The sequence below is a fragment of the Giardia intestinalis genome, chromosome 3, assembly GCF_000002435.2.
Source record: "Giardia intestinalis strain WB C6 chromosome 3, whole genome shotgun sequence".
Classification (NCBI taxonomy): Eukaryota; Fornicata; order Diplomonadida; family Hexamitidae; genus Giardia; species Giardia duodenalis.
In genome coordinates, this window is record NC_051858.1 from 1,806,867 (window position 1) to 1,824,426 (window position 17,560).

Consider the following 17,560-nt stretch of genomic DNA (forward strand, 5'->3'; position numbering starts at 1 on the left):
TTTTCCAGCAGATATCTAAAATTTTAATCAATGTCTCAAATCGAGGTTCCTCCACGCTCCTTACTCTGCAAGCATTTTGCAACCGAGGGCTCCCCTGATGTCTTCGACACAGCAGTCCAAACACTCTACACGCGTTTCTTCAACTCCATGCGCAAGATTGTTGCTGCCACAACCGGTCAATCTCATTTGGCTGCCCCTAAAATGTGCACTAGAGACACACAAACGTATTCGTTTAAGAACGCTATAGTACAAACCAAGCGAGAGGCCTTCACTCAGCCACAGAGAAGCACCCTACTAAATTCTGACAAAACGCCGGGAGAATACACTATGATCGGTCGGTCCGACCGTTACGAAACATCTGAGAAGTATCTACGGCGCAGAGACGCGGCCATCATTCTTATACAAGCGTGTTGGCGACGGTACAAGGCTATGTGCCGGGCAGATTCTATCCGTGTTGAGCGCGCTACGGTGCAGCAACAGCAGCAGGAGCTTGAAAATCAAACTGCCATAACTCGCGAGAAAGAGCGACAATTTCAACTGAACCGTCGCATCTGTCCTCGCACTTCTGAGGACTTTCAACTCCTGTACGATGAGGTGGCTGTTTGGGTTCGTCAGCAGACCTTTTCGATCAAGGAAGCAAATCTTCCTCCAGAGGCAAAACAGGCAAGCTTTGAGCTACTGCTAGAGAAGGAGACACGCCTTTTGCAGAATATCGATCTACTGAAGCGTCAAGCCCATTACTTAAACCGTTCTGACAGGGTCGGCCAGTTTTTCCACCGAATATCTAAGCCGCGAAAGTGGCAAATATCTGACGGAAGTTTTGTCGATGTGATGACACCGTACAGTCTCAGAGCTGCTTCTTTGCGTGACCTATATTATGCCCTGGAAGAGTCTTCCTGCTTTGTTGGGCCGAATGCGGATACTATCAACTCTTGCGCAGGATACACAGTGACACCATCGTCAATCAGCAACTATCGAAAGACCATAGCAAGCAAATTCGAGGGCTCCATGATTGATCAGCGGCTGGACGTGCTTCTACAAGTTAAGTGGTGCCTAAAGGAGTTTGATTGTGACCTAACCAGAGAAGCCATTTCACTAATAGATAGGGAAGCCGATCTGCTAAGTAGAGGACGCTCTCAGACAAGTCTCGGAGGGCTCCGCAGGCGCCTTCTTGCTCTCTTTCTTCAGTTTGCAGAGACACCGGAATTTAATCCAGGGACACTAGAGCTCATCTCAGACGAGGCGGACTTGGTTTATAGGCCTAACACCTTGCCAATCATAGACTTTAGATCACTCAGTCCTTTGCATCGTGAAAAGCTTGCCCGTATCAAAATGAGCAGACAACGCATGAAGCAGCTGAGCTCCGTGGATGAAGCCAGAGAGAAGATGCAACTCGTTGGCCGCGTCCCTACAGAGCCTGGAGCTGCTGACACTGCATATAAAGACTTATCCCACGTGGGGAAGTACGCCAGGCAAGACTCCGATACAGGCAGGTCGCCCATTTGCACTGATAGACCTGACGGCGCTGGCGATAGCGACAGTGACCTCTTCAATCCAAACATCGACCGGACCAACTTACGATTGGTTCACCTCAATTCTCCTTTGCGGAAGAAGTACCGTGGAATGTATGTGGACGAGGACACATTTTGTGACTTTCCTGGAATAGGGATCCCACTGGTTTCTGAGGAGGCTTTTATCAACGATGGTATAAACTACGTGATAGAATACGTGGATACAAATACAGATGCAATGAAGATATTTGATGAGAACTACTATGGGGTAGGTCAATCCCCAGCAGGAGAGCAGGGCACTGTTTTGCCATCAACATTAGCACCAAACCAAGCATTAGCAGAGCAAAGTACTATTTTAGAAGGAGAAGAGGGGTATGAAGAGAATTTAGATCATGATTTGATTAACGATAGTGGCTCGAGCGACAGATATGGCCAGGGTCCCAACTTTGAGCCAGAAACAGTTGCGGTGATCGCACATCACCTTCACGGAGATGACCCAGATATTTTGGGTCACGTTATTGCTCAATCTGGGGAGGAGGCCGTTACTCCTCAGGATGAACGGAAGGATCTAGATGAATCCCTAAAGGTGGGTCACGTGGACATGGACGATGCTCCGATACGAGAGATAGAAGAGCAGGATATGGAAAGCATAGAAGATGATGAAGATATGCTACTTGAGGATATCGATAACGAGGCAGATATGAATGGTGCGCGTGGAGTCACTAATGAGGGTTTTCGCAATGTAGACAATCTAAATCTAGTTGAAAGTATTGAAAACGCAGGACATGTGATTGATTCTCGCGTGAACTTTGAGGAACTTCGAGAGCACAGCGACCCAGGAGGCAGCAATAGCGATCCCGGAGTCGTGCTTAGCGAGGAACTTCCAGAAAACCAGGAGCTAAGGCCTGAAGGGCATCTAAATGAAAAGATCGATGAAGAAAACCGAGACGATGACTTCTTGGAGGACGAGATGGAGTAAGAAAGCGTGTCCTCAGTGTTCGGGATGAAGTTAAAGAGCCATACCGGGGTTGAAAGACTTCTATGGTAAAATTGGTTGTACGTAGAAGAATGTTTCAAAAGGGTAGTACTGTTTGTTTACTCTGTCTGCACTGCAAGCTCCCCTAGGCGTCTATCCACCTCAATAGGAGTCAAGCGCTTGAGGCCGGTTTTGGTGTAAATGGCCACTTCGACGTCGTCCCCCGTGAGTCCGGTCGATATAACGTTCTGAAAGATCTTCAGGGCACAGTCTAGCCCCTTCTGTGTGCTTTCACAGATCCCGTTTGGAAAGCTCTTGACTTGTACAGTCAGGGCATCAGCGAGCTCAACCTCCTTTACACCAACTGCTATAGCGAAGTAACCCGTGTTGGTGCCTGCTGGATCTGTTTTAAATAGCAAAGATCGGTCCTGTTCTGGGTCCCATCCCGCAAACACCGCTATGTTTCCGAAGGGGCGTTGCCAGGCCTCTTGCGTATATATCTGGTTAATGTCTGCGAGACGGGTGCACAAAATGTCTGCTGTTGGTTGATAGTTCCACTTTCTGAAAAAGTCAACTGCCTCACTTCTGACTCGATCGATAACGCGACGACCGTCTGCAATGCGTCCGCATATCATGCACGCAGAAGTCTCGTTGATCTCGTGGATGAAGGTGTTGTTTGCTGTGTCAACCAACCGATCTGCACTTTGGAGCTGGGAGACAAGGACAACGCCATCGAGACAGCGAATGGCAACGTGGGACAGGCCGGAGGTCTTGACGGCCCGAAAAGCATATTCAACTTGAAATAGCTTCCCCTCTGGATTGAAAACGGTCAGCGCCTGGTCGAAGCCTTCAGTTGTTGACATTGCTCCTTATAGTTTTAAAAATTTAATGGTTCTTGTCACATATTTTGGCATTAAAAGATTAGAAATGATAACTGCGGGAACTTAAAGGAACTTTAAAATGAGCAAACTTAACCTTGCCTCGCAGTACCAATCGCTCTGCTCCAGCATCCAGGGGCACCACACACCCCGGTCAGGGACACCATGGGGAACAATTTTGTCTGCTGCTGACCAATCTCAATCAGATTGCTCCTTTTCTATCGCGGAACCAAGAGAGCCGAGCTTTTGCCAGCGGAGTGCTCCGGCTGCTTGCTCTGATCCCTCACTCTTTACACCGAGGAGCAACTCTGTAGGCAATTTGCAAAGGATTGCGACTTCTGATTTACAACATGCACGGACAGCAGGCTCAAACATGCGTCCAAGGTGCATGCGATATACAGAAACGACCACAGTACGCTCTACATCTTGTTCTAAGGAAGACGGCTCCCAGCCCATAATACAAACAGTTCTAGTACCTTTGCCTCAGACCACGAAGCCACAGGTGCAGGTAGCCCGGACGAGCAGCCGTACCAGGACAGTCTATCCTGCTCCTCTTCCCCAGCTGCCCACCTGTAGCACACCATTTTCTAAAAAGTGCTGGACTGAGTGGCGGTCAACTCCCGGCCCAGGAGAATACTCTGTCCAGTCACATAAGGCAATAGGAACCAACAATCATGCACATAATTTTGGAGACGTCTATGTCAATGGAGTGCTCATTGAAAGAACAAGCAATGCGGTCCATGAGAAATTGGAACAGGAACGGCGCAGACCAAACTTCTACTCATATTCGACCACTAAGAAATATGATAGTCCGTGCTATTTGATAAATCCTCTAGGTGAGCGTAAAGAAGGTGGAAAATTTCAAACACGTGACCCGAAACAGACCCTCAGAGATGTTCGCTGCCACGACGGGGTCCGGCTCCGAGACATTATGCGGCAGAAGGCAGTGAAAGACATGGGTGTAACGTTTTGATTAGAATGTGAATTATTTTATTCTGCGAGGTGGACCTGCACTGGTATCTCTCCAATCATGGTTAGAATCCCTAGCTTTTATAAGCACTTCGAATCGCCTTGTATTTGTTCGCCTGGGCAGTTATATCGTCAAAATTCAGCTCCATCACAACTTGGGCACTCCGCTTGACTTCTGATGCAGCCAGAGATGCTTTTTCTGCAATGCTATCACAAAATGCACTAGAAACGGGCCTGGTTATATACCTGAAGTGTGTCGTGGCGTGTGTCGACGCGTCAACAGAGCTTTGGGCAGACTTGTCTGTGTGCTCCACGGTTTCCGTTCCAACTACAGCCTTAAAGGTGCTCTTTGCAGTCTGCGTAGTATGGGTTGCCTTCTGCTTGATCTGATAGAGCCTCAACGCCCTTGCCCGCAATTCCCATTCGGACGAAGTATACCCCGGGACAATGTTTCGCTCATAGAAGTGCAGGGGGGTCTGTATAGCAGCCTCCTGTGGTAGCGCTGATGAGTACTTGGTAGCAGAAGGCCTGGTACCTTTGGCATCGTCACTTGGCCGCGGACGCCTGGATGTCCCATCAGCTCCAACTATGACGAGGTCATCTGATGATATGGTTGAAAGCATGGAGTCCAGCCGTCGATACTGAACAAACACGTCCTCAGAACACATACTAGAGTACGCAGTTAGAAATGTATCACCCAAGACATCTTTAATGGTGAATGGCGAATTGAGCACGTAGTGGGTTGTCTCATTTGCGGTGAGGGCTTCTGTAAGAGACAAGTACTTGACCATGATTGTCTTATTAACCAAAGGGACGAAGCCAGGAACACCACGAAGAAATGTACATGAGTCTGACTGCATCTTTTTGTCGCTGCTCTCTGTCAATACCATGCTTGCCATATTGTTAACAGGTGGACTGACGTCCGTAACACCGTTGTGAAAACAGGGGTGGAGATCGATTTGATAATCGCCCTGCTCCTGCACGATCGCATCTTTATCTTTATTGAGGAGATCGTTCTGGAGAATGGTGCAGACACGGGACAAGTCCATGAGCAAGATAAGCGGTAGAAACTCTGGAGATGACAAGGACAGGGACAGAAGTGACGCCATGAACAATATAGGGTTCGCCAGGAAAATACTCCTAGTCAGAACAGAGGAGAACGCCACAAAGGCGTGGCCGTCTCCCTCTGGAAGAGAAAGGATCTGTGAGGCGAGATCTGAAGGCGTCATTTTCAGCGCCTGACTCAGCTCCGCTTGGTCATTCCCTAGACTGAGGTTTGTAGTATTCATTGTTTGCACCTCACTGCCCTTCTTCAGAGACGTAGAATATCCTGGAAGGGCCACGGGGAAGGGTGCACCTGGCCTACTAACTGCGGGACTAAAACAAAGAACAGGGTCCATGCCGCCAAACAGGTAATTAATTCCAAACAGATCTTCACCATCTAGCGGGCCAAAGTTGGTAAGGGTCTTGATGTATGGAAGGGGGTTTGCTGTAGTTCCTATCTTGGACGACATGTTTATACTAAACCGAAGAATACGGGAATTAACCGTAGTCTCATCGAGCTTTTCAAGTACCGGAAAGATGGGTGTGGATGTGCTGAGGACACTGTACGTCTTTTGATACCATGTCCTGGCGACATTGAGTTCATCCATTGTATAAAGCGGGTACTTTGCGCTCACCTCTGGTAAGATTGTAAACCCATAATCGTCAATGAATGCCATAAGCTTGGTATGCCAGTGCTTTAGTTGGTTCAGAGAGTTACATGCAAAGTATATCTCTCTGTGCTGGCGTGCAATCAGGGAAAACTTTGGGTATACGTGTGACTTCGGCACCGACTCGCGTTCGTTCAGCAACTTCTGCAACGCGGTTATTCCATGCCGAATATCCTCAGATGTCTTCGAAATAATGAGAGAGAGCACGCGGACTTCTCTGACAAAGTAAGCAAAGGCTTTTACAATGCTAACCCTGTTAATACTGTAAATTATCGTTTCGCGACACTTGGCCTGGAGAGAGGGATCTCCGCATGAGCCTAGGTCGATAGCAAATAACATCAGTGGTATGACAGAACCAGTATAAATCCCACATATTTGTGCATACTGTACATCCACGGCTCGAACAAGAGTAGAGATGGAGTGTTCTAAAGCCTGTAGTTGAGATAGGGGAGGGTCTCCGACTACTGTAACTCCAGAAACAACATCTACGAGCTCTCCAAGCTGCTTTATTCCCACGTGGTTCTGTTGTCCATTAGTGTCCAAGCTGTTCTCTTTTAGTAGCATGTCCCTGAAGACCAGAACGTCTGAGTGTGGCAGCACAGAGTTGAGGGAAACCTTGAGGGCATTTGACAGGAGCTTGCTATCAGACGTTGCGCCGAAAACATTTAGAGGCTGATGAATAGCGGTGACTAGGGCTTCCAGGTGGGCATAGATGGAATCGACCTGGTCTGCACGAGAAAGTAACTCAAAGGTGTCTCTACATTGCTTGACGACATTTGAGCGGCTCTCTTCCAGCTGAGCATGATAGGACGTAAATTCGCTAATATGTGTGGCCAGTATCCGAAGAGTATGCGACGTGGTATCCGCTGGGGTTGTATGCGGGCCATTCGACCCCGTAATGAGGGACACAGATAAATTAAGCATCCTATCAAATTCTCCCCCAGACAAGTCAGAGGTACCGGGTGGAAAGCTTGCATATGCAAGTAACATGTAGCGCGCAACAAAATCTGCAAGAAATGGCTCAACGCTCATGCCTGCTTCATGGGACCGGTGTATTATCTGAGCAACTAGGGGTTTGAGGGCCTTGTCAGACATGATCCGGTTCCGTATTTTTTGAGAAGTTAGAAATTTGCTGGGTCCAGGCCTCATCTCAGGTTGGCTTACGTAACTAGGTTATTTGTTCGTGCACATATAAGTGCTAGCTCGACACTTTCTTCCATTCTTGTAGAGGCCCCTACCAACGCCACATGTACAGCATTTAATCCTCTAGATGACACCGACAGAAGATCAGAGTATTGTGCCAACGCAGGGTCTGTCCCCAATCTTAAATCCCTCACGAGAGAGATATAGCTATAGTAGTCCATCGACATCATAAGACTTGCCAGGCTTTTTAGCCTAATTGATCGCAGAATGGTCTCCTCCAGATGTAAGGATTTGCAATAGTCAGTGTTTCGCAGAAGTGCAGGACTATACTGCTGGTCAGTTGCAGACGCTATACCCTGAATTATCAAATGCAGTGAATCCCCACTTAGTTGTAGTTCACCGTCTTGCACAGGACGTGCCTGCAACGTTAAGTCGTCGGCTACGTAGAGCCTTGTGTTCTTATCTGCAGTATTGTATATTTTGGTGTTGGTCACTGTTGTACATGGAACGCTTGCACAAACAGCGTATGGCCCACCGGTGTCATCATCTGTTGGCGGGGGAGAGATAATCTGCTCGAATCCATCTATGATGAGATTGCTGAGGTAGATGGGAGACGGCTCGAACAATGAATCAGAGCCAGGGCCAGAGGGGAAAAAAGCTACCGAGACAGCTAGCTGCTTAAAGGGCAGATACTTTTGCGATCGCACCAATGAAAACTCACAGGTGGATGTGTTAAGAAAGACAAGCAGCCCCAGCTCCGTAGAAAGCCCATTTTCTGCAGTCGCTAATTTGAGCGATGGTGGTATTTGAATAAGTATCATCCTGCACACGGCTTTCAAAGAAAGAGTAATTGTTTGCAGGTTATGCGCCTGATTGAAGTGCTTCTTAACGTCCAGCTCAATGCTTGCCAAGGGAGTGTTCGCCCACGACGACGTGTGACGGGGAGATGGCGCTGGAGATGCATTGTTCATCTTTAAGCGGGCTTGCATATTTGCTATTTCTCTCTCTAGGCCAGCAACTTCCTTCGTTAGTGAAGATATCTTCGAAGATAGGCTTTTATTTGACATGGGAGGCGATGATGAAAATAGAAGGTCAATATCGCCATTCTCATGCACGGCAAGACAAGCTGCATCATGGAAATGCATAGATATCTGTGGATCTAAAGAGTAGAGATGAGGAAGAACCTTTGGGTAGATAGTCTCTGCTACAGTGACACACGTGGCTGAACTGTGAGAGAGGGCCATCCACTGGACTTGTGTTTGCAGGCCTTTGTCACGGGATCTGATGATGAAGAACGTCGTCTCAGCTGGGGTCCTCGACGGACCCATGATGACACGCTCGTCAGGGTGAAGCTTGGTTAGCTCCACATGAGTATAAGGCTCTTTGAGCAGCAAGTAATATAGGACATCTGACCTGGATCGAAGAAGAATCTCCAGCGTATATGGATTGCAATATATGTCCTTTATTCCCTCAACTTTTAATCTGTCTATAACAACCATGTCCAGTATCTCTGGCACAGATAGGTCAATGTTATATATGCACAGCTTACCTGTTTCGAATAGAGCCCAGAGCCTAAGATCAGTTTTTCCTTGATGCTCGTGGAGAAGGGGCACAACCTTCAGGAGCCTCTCGTCAAAATCTGAAAAGCGGTGCACAGCCTTTATCCTGGTATCTTCCTTTGCTAGCATGGCAGTAAACAAACTGGCGTGAGTGTGCCCAACAATAACATGGAGATGCTCTATGCTATTCTCCTGCAGCAATCGCACAAAGGGTTGATGAGTCACGTACTGAGAAACAATCTTTAGAGAAAGACGTGCTGCCGACGCGTTAAGAAGGGGATCCGATGATGTCAGTACAAGGTCTTTGTCATTATAGCGCAGCAGTCCGGTCTGTCTTGAGAACGAAAAGAATGTGTTTATGTTGTTAGATATGGGATAGATCGTGGCATTGGCGCTTGCAAGAGACGAGCTGAGCCGTACTGAGCCGTCGGCGTGAATGATTAGAGCATGACATCCATCATCGAGCAAAATCTCTCTCTTTGAGGGATTCGTATGAACAGAGAATGCTTCCAGAACTCCATGCACATTCAGAAGAGGTATAATGGATGAGCGCTGAGGAGAAGACATCTATCGATAAATCAACTTTTAGAATTGTGGGAGGTTTGAAGCACTGTCGAAGGCTACCTAAAGCACTTGCAAACTAGTATACGATATCAGCTTGATGCGGGCATATGCAAAAGCCACTAGAAGTTCTAGTATCTCCTCAGAGTTGCTCGGTAGAAAGAAAGATAGAAAGAAATAAATTGCCATGTCCATCATTACTACGCGTACAGCTAATATTCATTCTGCTATCCGTGGTCACAAATCATGCACCCTAGATGGAAAGGTGTACTCTGTTTGTTCAAACCGTCTGCCAATAACCTCAGAGCTCTCTATCGCATGTACTGTTGCAAGGGACGGTCTCTTAAATGTTAGCTACCTTCGTTTCAACATCGCAACAGAGCTGGATGTGTCATCAGCGGCTATCTGTCGCTTTGGTACGGCTCTGCTGCTTGCAATACCTTCGGTTGACCGCCCCCTCGAGTTCTTCACGTTCTGTCCAGAGAGCAATCAGCTAAAGGAACTCCGAGGGCCAACAGTAGCCAGTAGGTGGCGCTTTTCGATAATAGAAGTGAGTCCAGATATTGTCCTCCTCTGCGGAGGTGACTTTGTTCGAAAATGCTACTTGCTGGACTTCGCTAAGAGAACACTCTCCGAAACAGGTAAGCTTCCATTTGTTGCATCAAGCATGACTCTCATTACACTCAGTAATGGGCTTATCGCTGCTCCCACGTGCGCGGTAGCAGGACAGTTTCCAACCAATAAGTGTCTTTTCTATTCTGTATCCACAGGAACGTGGCGCGTCCAATTGCTCCCCATTCCTGAGCATGTCCACTATGGTGTTGTTGTTCTTGCAGATCAATTGCTACTTCTTCTGACTCCAAGAGCACAGCAGAAGGGCCTTCTAGAGTTCCGTGGATATGTTTACAATCACAAGACCAATGTCGTGTATAGGATGGAGAGGCCAGACTTTCCATCTTACTGTGATCCGGTAGTATTTGTGAACTCAGGGCGTCTTTACGTGGTGGGTGGCATGCAGAATGGTAAGGTATCTTCCACCGTTCATGACATCACCCTGACCGCGTTTGTCACATGTTTCAAAAACACAGAACTACGCTCCCTGTTGAAGGAGGAATTCGGTGTGTAACACCCAGAACAAAAGCAAGAGTCCAATTCACTATCACATAGCACGCACTTGATGCCACGCCATTACGGGACCTCACGGAGTCAGCCTCTCCTGGGTCCTTGGGAATAGACACGTCTGACGGCAGTTTTCAATTCCAAGCATCAGCATAACGATCCTTTCCAGACCAAGTCCTGCCCCGCCATGTGGTGCACATCCGTATCTGAAAGCGTCTATGTATGACCTCAGAGACTCTGGATCCACGTTGCGCTCTCTGCACTGCTTCTCCAAGAGCTCCGGATCGTGAACACGCTGGGCCCCTGAGCATATCTCTTCGCCACGAATGAACATGTCATAACTATTAGAGTACCTGCCGTCGTGGGGATCGGGCATGGTGTAGAATGGCCTGGCATTCAGAGGGAACTTGTCAAGAATATAGAAATCTGTGTTATACTTCTCCTTGATGAGTTTTCCTAGTGCCCGCTCATTTTCAGTGCTTAGATCATCCAATGGAGAGGCTTCATATCCCGCCTCTTGGAGCATCTTGATCCCATCGCAGAAAGTGACAATTACAGTCTCATCTGCCCAGACAAGAGGCTCAGGAGCTGTCAGGTCGTATTGTGTGCGGACAATGGACATCTCCTTTGAACACCTCGCCTCTACCGCTTTGAATATGTGCTTCATAAGATCCCCTAACAGGACAAGGATCTCCGTGTACGACTCGTATATCTCCATTTCTAAATCAAGACCGATGAACTCACAAAGGTGACGGTGGGTGTGAGAATGTTCAGCTCTAAAGACAGGCCCAACTTCATACACACGACCAAAACCACTCGAGATGCACATCTGCTTGTAGAGCTGCGGCGACTGGGCCAAGCATGCCTTAGTGTTGAAATAATTAACGTTAAAAACGGCTGCTCCGCCTTCTGACGTTCCGGCAACTATCTTGGGGGTATTGATTTCAATGAAGCCAGCCTTATCCAGGAAGGATCGGAATTCGTGCGCAATTGCGCTCCTCACGCGCATTATGGCTTGATTGGTCGGGGTGCGGAGATCAATGACTCTATAGTCTTGCTTGGTGTCCTTGCCCGGGCGCACATATTGACTGTCTGGTGCTTGATAGACAGAGTCTGGACGCATAGCGTCATCCACCTGTAGAGGCATTTGGCTTGCTGCCCGCGATATAGCGTATATCTTTTCAAGTTGAAGCTCGTAGTCCCTATGCTCTGCACTGGCCGTTTTAATTGGTGCATCCACAGAGGAGAGAGCTCCACAGACTTCCACAACAGATTCAGGGGGCAAAGAGTTGATGTATTTGATCATTGCTCTGTACTCGTCTACTTTCTCAGCCGAACCCTCCGACTTTCCCGGGACGAAACAGCATGCCTGAAGAATCGCCATCTTTCCGCGGAGCATTAGGAACGCGCTCTTTCCAGTAGCGCGGACCGTATGAATCCGTGCACGGACCCAAACCTTATGGCCAACAAGATGGGTAAGAGGCCTGTCTATATCAGTCAGCTTGCGGAATGATGATAGTTCCGGTTGTGACATGTGAAGAGGAGCGTCTCCAAACCGCAAGCGTCTAAATTGAGCGGTTGTGAGAACCGGAGGAATATACGCCTCTGCAAAGTCCACTCCAGCCTGCTTGCTTTTATTCTCTGCCCTCTTCGCTTGCTTTTCTGCCTCTTTTGCAGCCTTTTTCAGAGCCTTCTTGGACAGTTCAGCGGGCTGTTGGGGTGCTGGGTCGGCCATTTTAATTCGCATTGGTGAAAAATGCCTAAAAAATGAAAAAATTTAATATAAATCTTGATATCAATAATCCCACAACAATCTCTTAAAAAATAATTTATTAGCTTGCAGTTAAATCAAGAATGCAGTAGTATTGCGATTACTTACACGGTTAGGCACTCATCTCATAGAACTTGAAAACAGCCGCTTGGCATCTGGAGGGGCAATCCAGATACAGATACAAGTCTCCCAGAAGGAGCTTCACGGCCCTTAGTAGGTGGGGACTTCCCCGTTCGCTCATAGGGATCAAGACCATCATTATGTCTAACAGCTCTAGCTCATGCTCTCCTTCGAATGATAGGCTTTCAATCGGCTTTGACTCTGCTAGCACGACAGGGATCGTGCTATAGGAAGACCTGCTAACGTCTACAAATTGGCAATCCTCAAACAGGACAGAACTAAAGAACCACATAACCACAAGCATGCAGCACAGCTCATCGGGATCGAAGCGACCCCACAGCTTGTTGCAATGCACATAGTAGATGGCCTTTCTCACGTCGTGTATATATGGAACTGATCCAACATCTAGTCCGCCATGGACAAGCTTGCTGCCGACCTGCGAGGCCCAAAGGCGTAACTGAATTACGAGGGCATTGTCTGATGATAGGTCTTTAGTTGTCAATACGAGCGAGTCTGGATACTCCCGTGCCACAGCCTTATCACCGTCTACACAGGTTATGCACTTAACTTCTCCAGGTCCTGCTTTCTGTTTGGTTGTGCTTACAGGCTCATCCAACCTGCTGCTTATGAAACTAGTGTTCTTAACAGTCATGGCACCAAGATGTCCGATGTAATTAAAGAGCTCTGTGATTGCACGGCCAATAAATGTTGCTGAGATCGCCTGTTTAATGGTGGACTCGGTTGTAAACAGGTAGCACGCATCCTCAATACTATGAATATCGTAAATGTCACGTATTAGAAAGGCCCGCGTGTAAATAATAGACGTCAGAGCATGACGGATAGATGACCAAGACGAGAATGATGTGTAAAGGGCATAGTAGTAAGTCTCAGTGAGGGTCTTGATGTAGTCCTTTAAGTTCTGTGTACGCATCTTAGAGAGGGTGAAAGAGCGAGATGGCGGATAAATAGCAACGCTTGGCAGTCGCACAGTACCTGAGCCGGGCGGAGAGTGTGTTATGGTGTTATAGTTAGTGAAGCAATTCAGCTGCATTGGTGTACCATATGGAGCTTCAATCCATGCTTTCTTCGCCTGTATGTCATCTTTTGTCACGGTCTTCAAGTCATTGAGATAGGTTGGACCCCCAATGGTCCCGGGTGCGTATCTCTTCCCCACCTCTACCCTATTAAATCGCGTGCCTGGAGGGCAAATATTACGAGGCTCTGTGCTGTTCCATTTTGATGGCATCGTCCCAGCAATCTTATCGAGTGTCTTGAGCGTATGAGGCACCAGACTGGAATCATAGCCCTCACGCATCTTTGAGTAGGCTGACACTGTCTTACTTCTATCAACTGGAGGCTCGATTGAAAGTGGCTTTTGTATTTCTCCGACAGAGCGTGCCAGGTTGACCGTGGCTTTACCACCTCGTCGATGCGTACAGACAGAGGTACCAACCCTGTTGCTGATTGCATCTCTACTAGACTTTAGGTTCATTCCTCCAGAGAGCACGTTGTTGGGTGTGTCATCTTGTAAGGACACCTTTTTATGATACTCTGCGGTGGCTACTAATAGATCACAAGCCACCTTACACATCATGACAATAATGTCAGTGTCGGCAGCCTTGGAGTTCTCTATCATATTAATTGCATCTTCGTTATTAAGCTTATAGTATGTCCTGGGGTCTCGGATGTTAAACTGCGGGATTCCAGGATTGATGGCAGATATATCTGACACTTGTAAATTCTGTGTCGATTTGCTTAGTACAAGTCCGCGTCTACTTAACTTCAAAGGGATCTGCATCGGAGACTTGGGCATGTTTTGGTAAACAGACCCGCTTGCACCCAGGGCGTTTTGGATGAGCATACTCTCTGCGATCGTATGAGCCGGGCTCTCTTCTGGTTCGTCATCAATAGCAATGAATTGCGATGAAGAAGAAAGGTCTTGCAAGGCATCTGACACGGAAAGGGCCATAGGGTTGCCAAGAAATTGGCGGTACGGCTCTAGGTTGATGGTTGTTTTGTTCTGCAGGCTCATAAGGTCAAATTCTTCCTCCTTATTATGCGATGCATGCATAGCCGATGAACCTTTGGTGTATGTGTGTCTTCGTGTTTGCCAAGTCTCACTAAGCTCCATGCCAGCGTCCGAGATTCGCAGCCACACATTGTTAAAGATAGTTATTATAAGCCCAAGGGACCTTGTGCAGAGGGACTCGTACTCCAGTTCGTTTTCAGAAATGATTTCGAGATGATAGAGTTTGTTTACGAGTTCCGCCGCGAGAAGTAGAAGATAGCATTCATTAGATAGCCCCAGAGACGTCGAGCTTATCTCTGCTTTAAAGACAGCAAGCGTGGGGAGCAACGAATTGGATATTCTTTGCCGCTCGTTGAAGTAAGCATTGCGTGGGTCAAGCACATTGGCAGTAGAGCTCTTCGCGCCTTTGGAGCCATGCTGCCCCGTGTTAGTGGTCTTTGTATTTGTCGTGAGAATTTGCTCCGTGTCACAGTGAAACGTAGTAAGATAGGAGCCGGTCACGACCATGTTGCAGTAGCTCAAGATGTCCAGGTCACTGAGCATCCCCTTTCCATAGCTCCAAAAGACTGTCCGTATAATTTCGGGCTGGATAACCTCAGCACAATGGTATGGCATGAAAACTCGATTGCAGATGGAGAGAACATTTCTAATCGAGCATAACTCCGTGAAGTAAGCCATCAGGGCAGAGGCAATGGCGTTAACGATGTCTGTGTAATGAGCCTGCTCTTGCGCATTAAACTTGACAAGTACTCTGGGGTCTAGCTTCAGGCACGGCAGAATGTCAAGAAACCCCGCTAACGTGCCCGAAATCTCAGCCCTTACCTTGGGATGAGCAAGATTTTCCTGAAGAATTGTCTGCAAAGCGGCGTACTGGCTTTCTAACGAGTTTAAGTCTATCATCAGAAGAGAAATCGGTTTACTTAAACACTATGTAATTACGAGATCGCAGAAGCAACAGGAGGAGAGAGCATTCGGGCTAGTTCCGGTTCACAGAGCTTTATTGCTCGGTCGATCCTCTCATTGAATGTTTCTTCTATGGTCACGGCTCCAGAGGCGGAGTACAAGCGGATGCCCATTACATCTTCTGGAAGCGATTCCGTGGAGGACAACGTTACAGTATGACAAAACTGCCTACCGACAATATAGTTTCTGACATGATCTGAATCACATGCACGCGAAACCAAAACGCAATCATCACCAAGAGTATCTATAGATTCCTGAATGATGCTGCAAAGTGCTGTGTAATAAGCTGGAGTGCGATCAATCTGCTTGAGGCTTGTTTTAGCGGCATCTCGCACCCTATCAATTATACCTTGAACGGCCTCTGCCATGCGAAAGGTACGCGTGATTTCAAGGCGAGAGATCTGGGAGGCACGGTCTTCCTCGAGGCTTCGGCGTTTTTCACAAAGTAGCTCCTCCACGCGCTCACGGTCAGCACGCTTCTGCGCCCGCGAGGCAATGAATCCCCGCATGGCGATTTCCGCACGCGTCTCAAAGACAAGGCTGTCATGCTCGGAGATCGTCGCGTACAGCGAACCTGCGGTAATCATAAATCTAAATTAAGGGAGAAATTCACTCGCTTAGTAGGCGTCGTCCTCCTCCATGTCCTCGCCCTCGCCGTCGCCAAGGGTCTCGGCGCCGATCTCCTCGTAGTCCTTCTCGAGGGCGGCGAGGTCCTCGCGGGCCTCGGAGAACTCGCCCTCCTCCATGCCCTCACCGACGTACCAGTGCACGAAGGCGCGCTTGGCGTACATCAGATCGAACTTGTGGTCCATGCGGGACCAGACCTCGGCGATGGCCGTCGTGTTGGAGATCATGAGGCAGGAGCGCTGGACCTTCGCAAGGTCGCCGCCGGGGATGACGGTCGGGGGCTGGTAGTTGATGCCGACCTTGAAGCCTGTCGGGCACCAGTCGACGAACTGGATCGTGCGCTTCGTCTTGATGACCGCGATGGCCGCGTTGACGTCCTTCGGGACGACGTCGCCGCGGTACATCATGCAGCACGCCATGTACTTGCCGTGGCGGGGGTCGCACTTGACCATCATGTTCGCCGGCTCGAAGACGGAGTTGGTGAGCTCGGCGACGGAGAGCTTCTCGTGGTACGCCTTCTCGGACGAGATGATGGGCGCGTACGAGCAGAGCGGGAAGTGGATGCGCGGGTACGGGACGAGGTTCGTCTGGAACTCCGTCAGGTCGACGTTGAGGGCGCCGTCGAAGCGGAGCGAGGCCGTGATCGAGGAGATGCACTGGGCGATCAGGCGGTTGAGGTTCGTGTATGTCGGGCGCTCGATGTCGAGGTTGCGGCGGCAGATGTCGTACATGGCCTCGTTGTCGACCATGAAGGCGCAGTCGGAGTGCTCAAGCATCGAGTGCGCGGCGAGGATCGTGTTGTACGGCTCGACGACGGCCGTCGCGATCTGGGGCGAGGGGTAGACGACGAACTCGAGCTTGGACTTGCGGCCGTAGTCGACGCTCAGGCGCTCGAGGAAGAGGGACCCGAAGCCGGCGCCCGTGCCTCCTCCGAAGGAGTGGAAGATCAGGAAGCCCTGGAGCCCGGAGCAGTTGTCTGCGAGCTTGCGGACGCGGTCGAGGACGAGGTCGACGATCTCCTTGCCGATCGTGTAGTGCCCGCGGGCGTAGTTGTTGGCGGCGTCCTCCTTGCCAGAGATCAGCTGCTCGGGGTGGTAGAGCTGGCGGTACGAGCCCGCGCGGACCTCGTCGACGACCGTGGGCTCGAGGTCAACGAAGACCGCGCGCGGGACGTGCTTGCCGGCGCCCGTCTCCGAGAAGAACGTGTTGAACGCGTCGTCGCCGCCCCCGATCGTCTTGTCGGACGGCATCTGGCCGTCGTGCTGGATCCCGTGCTCGAGGCAGTAGAGCTCCCAGCAGGCGTTGCCGATCTGGACTCCGGCCTGGCCGATGTGGACCGAGATGCACTCACGCATTTTTATTTCCGCCCGTCCAGACTCTGGAATTTGGCTGATTTAAATTTAAAATGATTTTAATCAGGCCCCAGAACGATCTCTCAACTTTCCTTATGATGCGTTTCAGTGCACAATCTTCGCATTCTGCCGGCACTCTGTCACTCTCAACATTTCAGAACTGGCTCAAAAGACCAATCTCAATATAATTTTTTTAAGAGAAGAAAACTTAGTGCTCTTTGTGCCGCTGCGTCATTGCATTCTAGAATGATCAGTGACTCCTTACCAGGT

General features: G+C 49.0%; 10 protein-coding genes across 10 annotated transcripts; 3 read left to right on the top strand and 7 right to left on the bottom strand.

The window, feature by feature from the left end:
* Positions 1-30: 30 nt before the first annotated feature.
* On the top strand, positions 31-2,490 carry GL50803_0010879 (uncharacterized protein; the record flags this gene model as incomplete). Its single annotated transcript, XM_001705676.1, has 1 exon — positions 31-2,490. The coding sequence occupies one exon, from the start codon at positions 31-33 to the stop codon at positions 2,488-2,490; it is 2,460 nt and encodes an 819-aa protein (XP_001705728.1).
* A 116-nt stretch (positions 2,491-2,606) lies between these two features.
* GL50803_0016924 (20S proteasome alpha subunit 1) lies at positions 2,607-3,350 on the bottom strand (the record flags this gene model as incomplete). Its single annotated transcript, XM_001705675.1, has 1 exon — positions 2,607-3,350. One exon carries the CDS (start codon positions 3,348-3,350, stop codon positions 2,607-2,609), a length of 744 nt encoding a protein of 247 aa, XP_001705727.1.
* A 97-nt stretch (positions 3,351-3,447) lies between these two features.
* Positions 3,448-4,338, top strand: GL50803_0010876 (uncharacterized protein; the record flags this gene model as incomplete). Its single annotated transcript, XM_001705673.1, has 1 exon — positions 3,448-4,338. The coding sequence occupies one exon, from the start codon at positions 3,448-3,450 to the stop codon at positions 4,336-4,338; it is 891 nt and encodes a 296-aa protein (XP_001705725.1).
* Positions 4,339-4,408: 70 nt separating this feature from the next.
* On the bottom strand, positions 4,409-7,141 carry GL50803_0010875 (uncharacterized protein; the record flags this gene model as incomplete). The annotated part of the gene is made up of 1 exon (XM_001705672.2): positions 4,409-7,141. One exon carries the CDS (start codon positions 7,139-7,141, stop codon positions 4,409-4,411), a length of 2,733 nt encoding a protein of 910 aa, XP_001705724.2.
* A 65-nt stretch (positions 7,142-7,206) lies between these two features.
* GL50803_0016923 (uncharacterized protein) lies at positions 7,207-9,315 on the bottom strand (the record flags this gene model as incomplete). The annotated part of the gene is made up of 1 exon (XM_001705671.1): positions 7,207-9,315. One exon carries the CDS (start codon positions 9,313-9,315, stop codon positions 7,207-7,209), a length of 2,109 nt encoding a protein of 702 aa, XP_001705723.1.
* Positions 9,316-9,496: 181 nt separating this feature from the next.
* On the top strand, positions 9,497-10,435 carry GL50803_0010871 (uncharacterized protein; the record flags this gene model as incomplete). Its single annotated transcript, XM_038045636.1, has 1 exon — positions 9,497-10,435. One exon carries the CDS (start codon positions 9,497-9,499, stop codon positions 10,433-10,435), a length of 939 nt encoding a protein of 312 aa, XP_037901885.1.
* Positions 10,436-10,507: 72 nt separating this feature from the next.
* On the bottom strand, positions 10,508-12,163 carry GL50803_0010870 (Aspartyl-tRNA synthetase; the record flags this gene model as incomplete). The annotated part of the gene is made up of 1 exon (XM_001705670.2): positions 10,508-12,163. One exon carries the CDS (start codon positions 12,161-12,163, stop codon positions 10,508-10,510), a length of 1,656 nt encoding a protein of 551 aa, XP_001705722.2.
* A 148-nt stretch (positions 12,164-12,311) lies between these two features.
* GL50803_0016922 (uncharacterized protein) lies at positions 12,312-15,248 on the bottom strand (the record flags this gene model as incomplete). Its single annotated transcript, XM_038045891.1, has 1 exon — positions 12,312-15,248. The coding sequence occupies one exon, from the start codon at positions 15,246-15,248 to the stop codon at positions 12,312-12,314; it is 2,937 nt and encodes a 978-aa protein (XP_037901886.1).
* Positions 15,249-15,283: 35 nt separating this feature from the next.
* Positions 15,284-15,898, bottom strand: GL50803_0010868 (Vacuolar ATP synthase E subunit; the record flags this gene model as incomplete). Its single annotated transcript, XM_001705669.1, has 1 exon — positions 15,284-15,898. One exon carries the CDS (start codon positions 15,896-15,898, stop codon positions 15,284-15,286), a length of 615 nt encoding a protein of 204 aa, XP_001705721.1.
* A 30-nt stretch (positions 15,899-15,928) lies between these two features.
* On the bottom strand, positions 15,929-17,293 carry GL50803_00112079 (Alpha-tubulin; the record flags this gene model as incomplete). Its single annotated transcript, XM_001705668.1, has 1 exon — positions 15,929-17,293. One exon carries the CDS (start codon positions 17,291-17,293, stop codon positions 15,929-15,931), a length of 1,365 nt encoding a protein of 454 aa, XP_001705720.1.
* Positions 17,294-17,560: the final 267 nt, after the last annotated feature.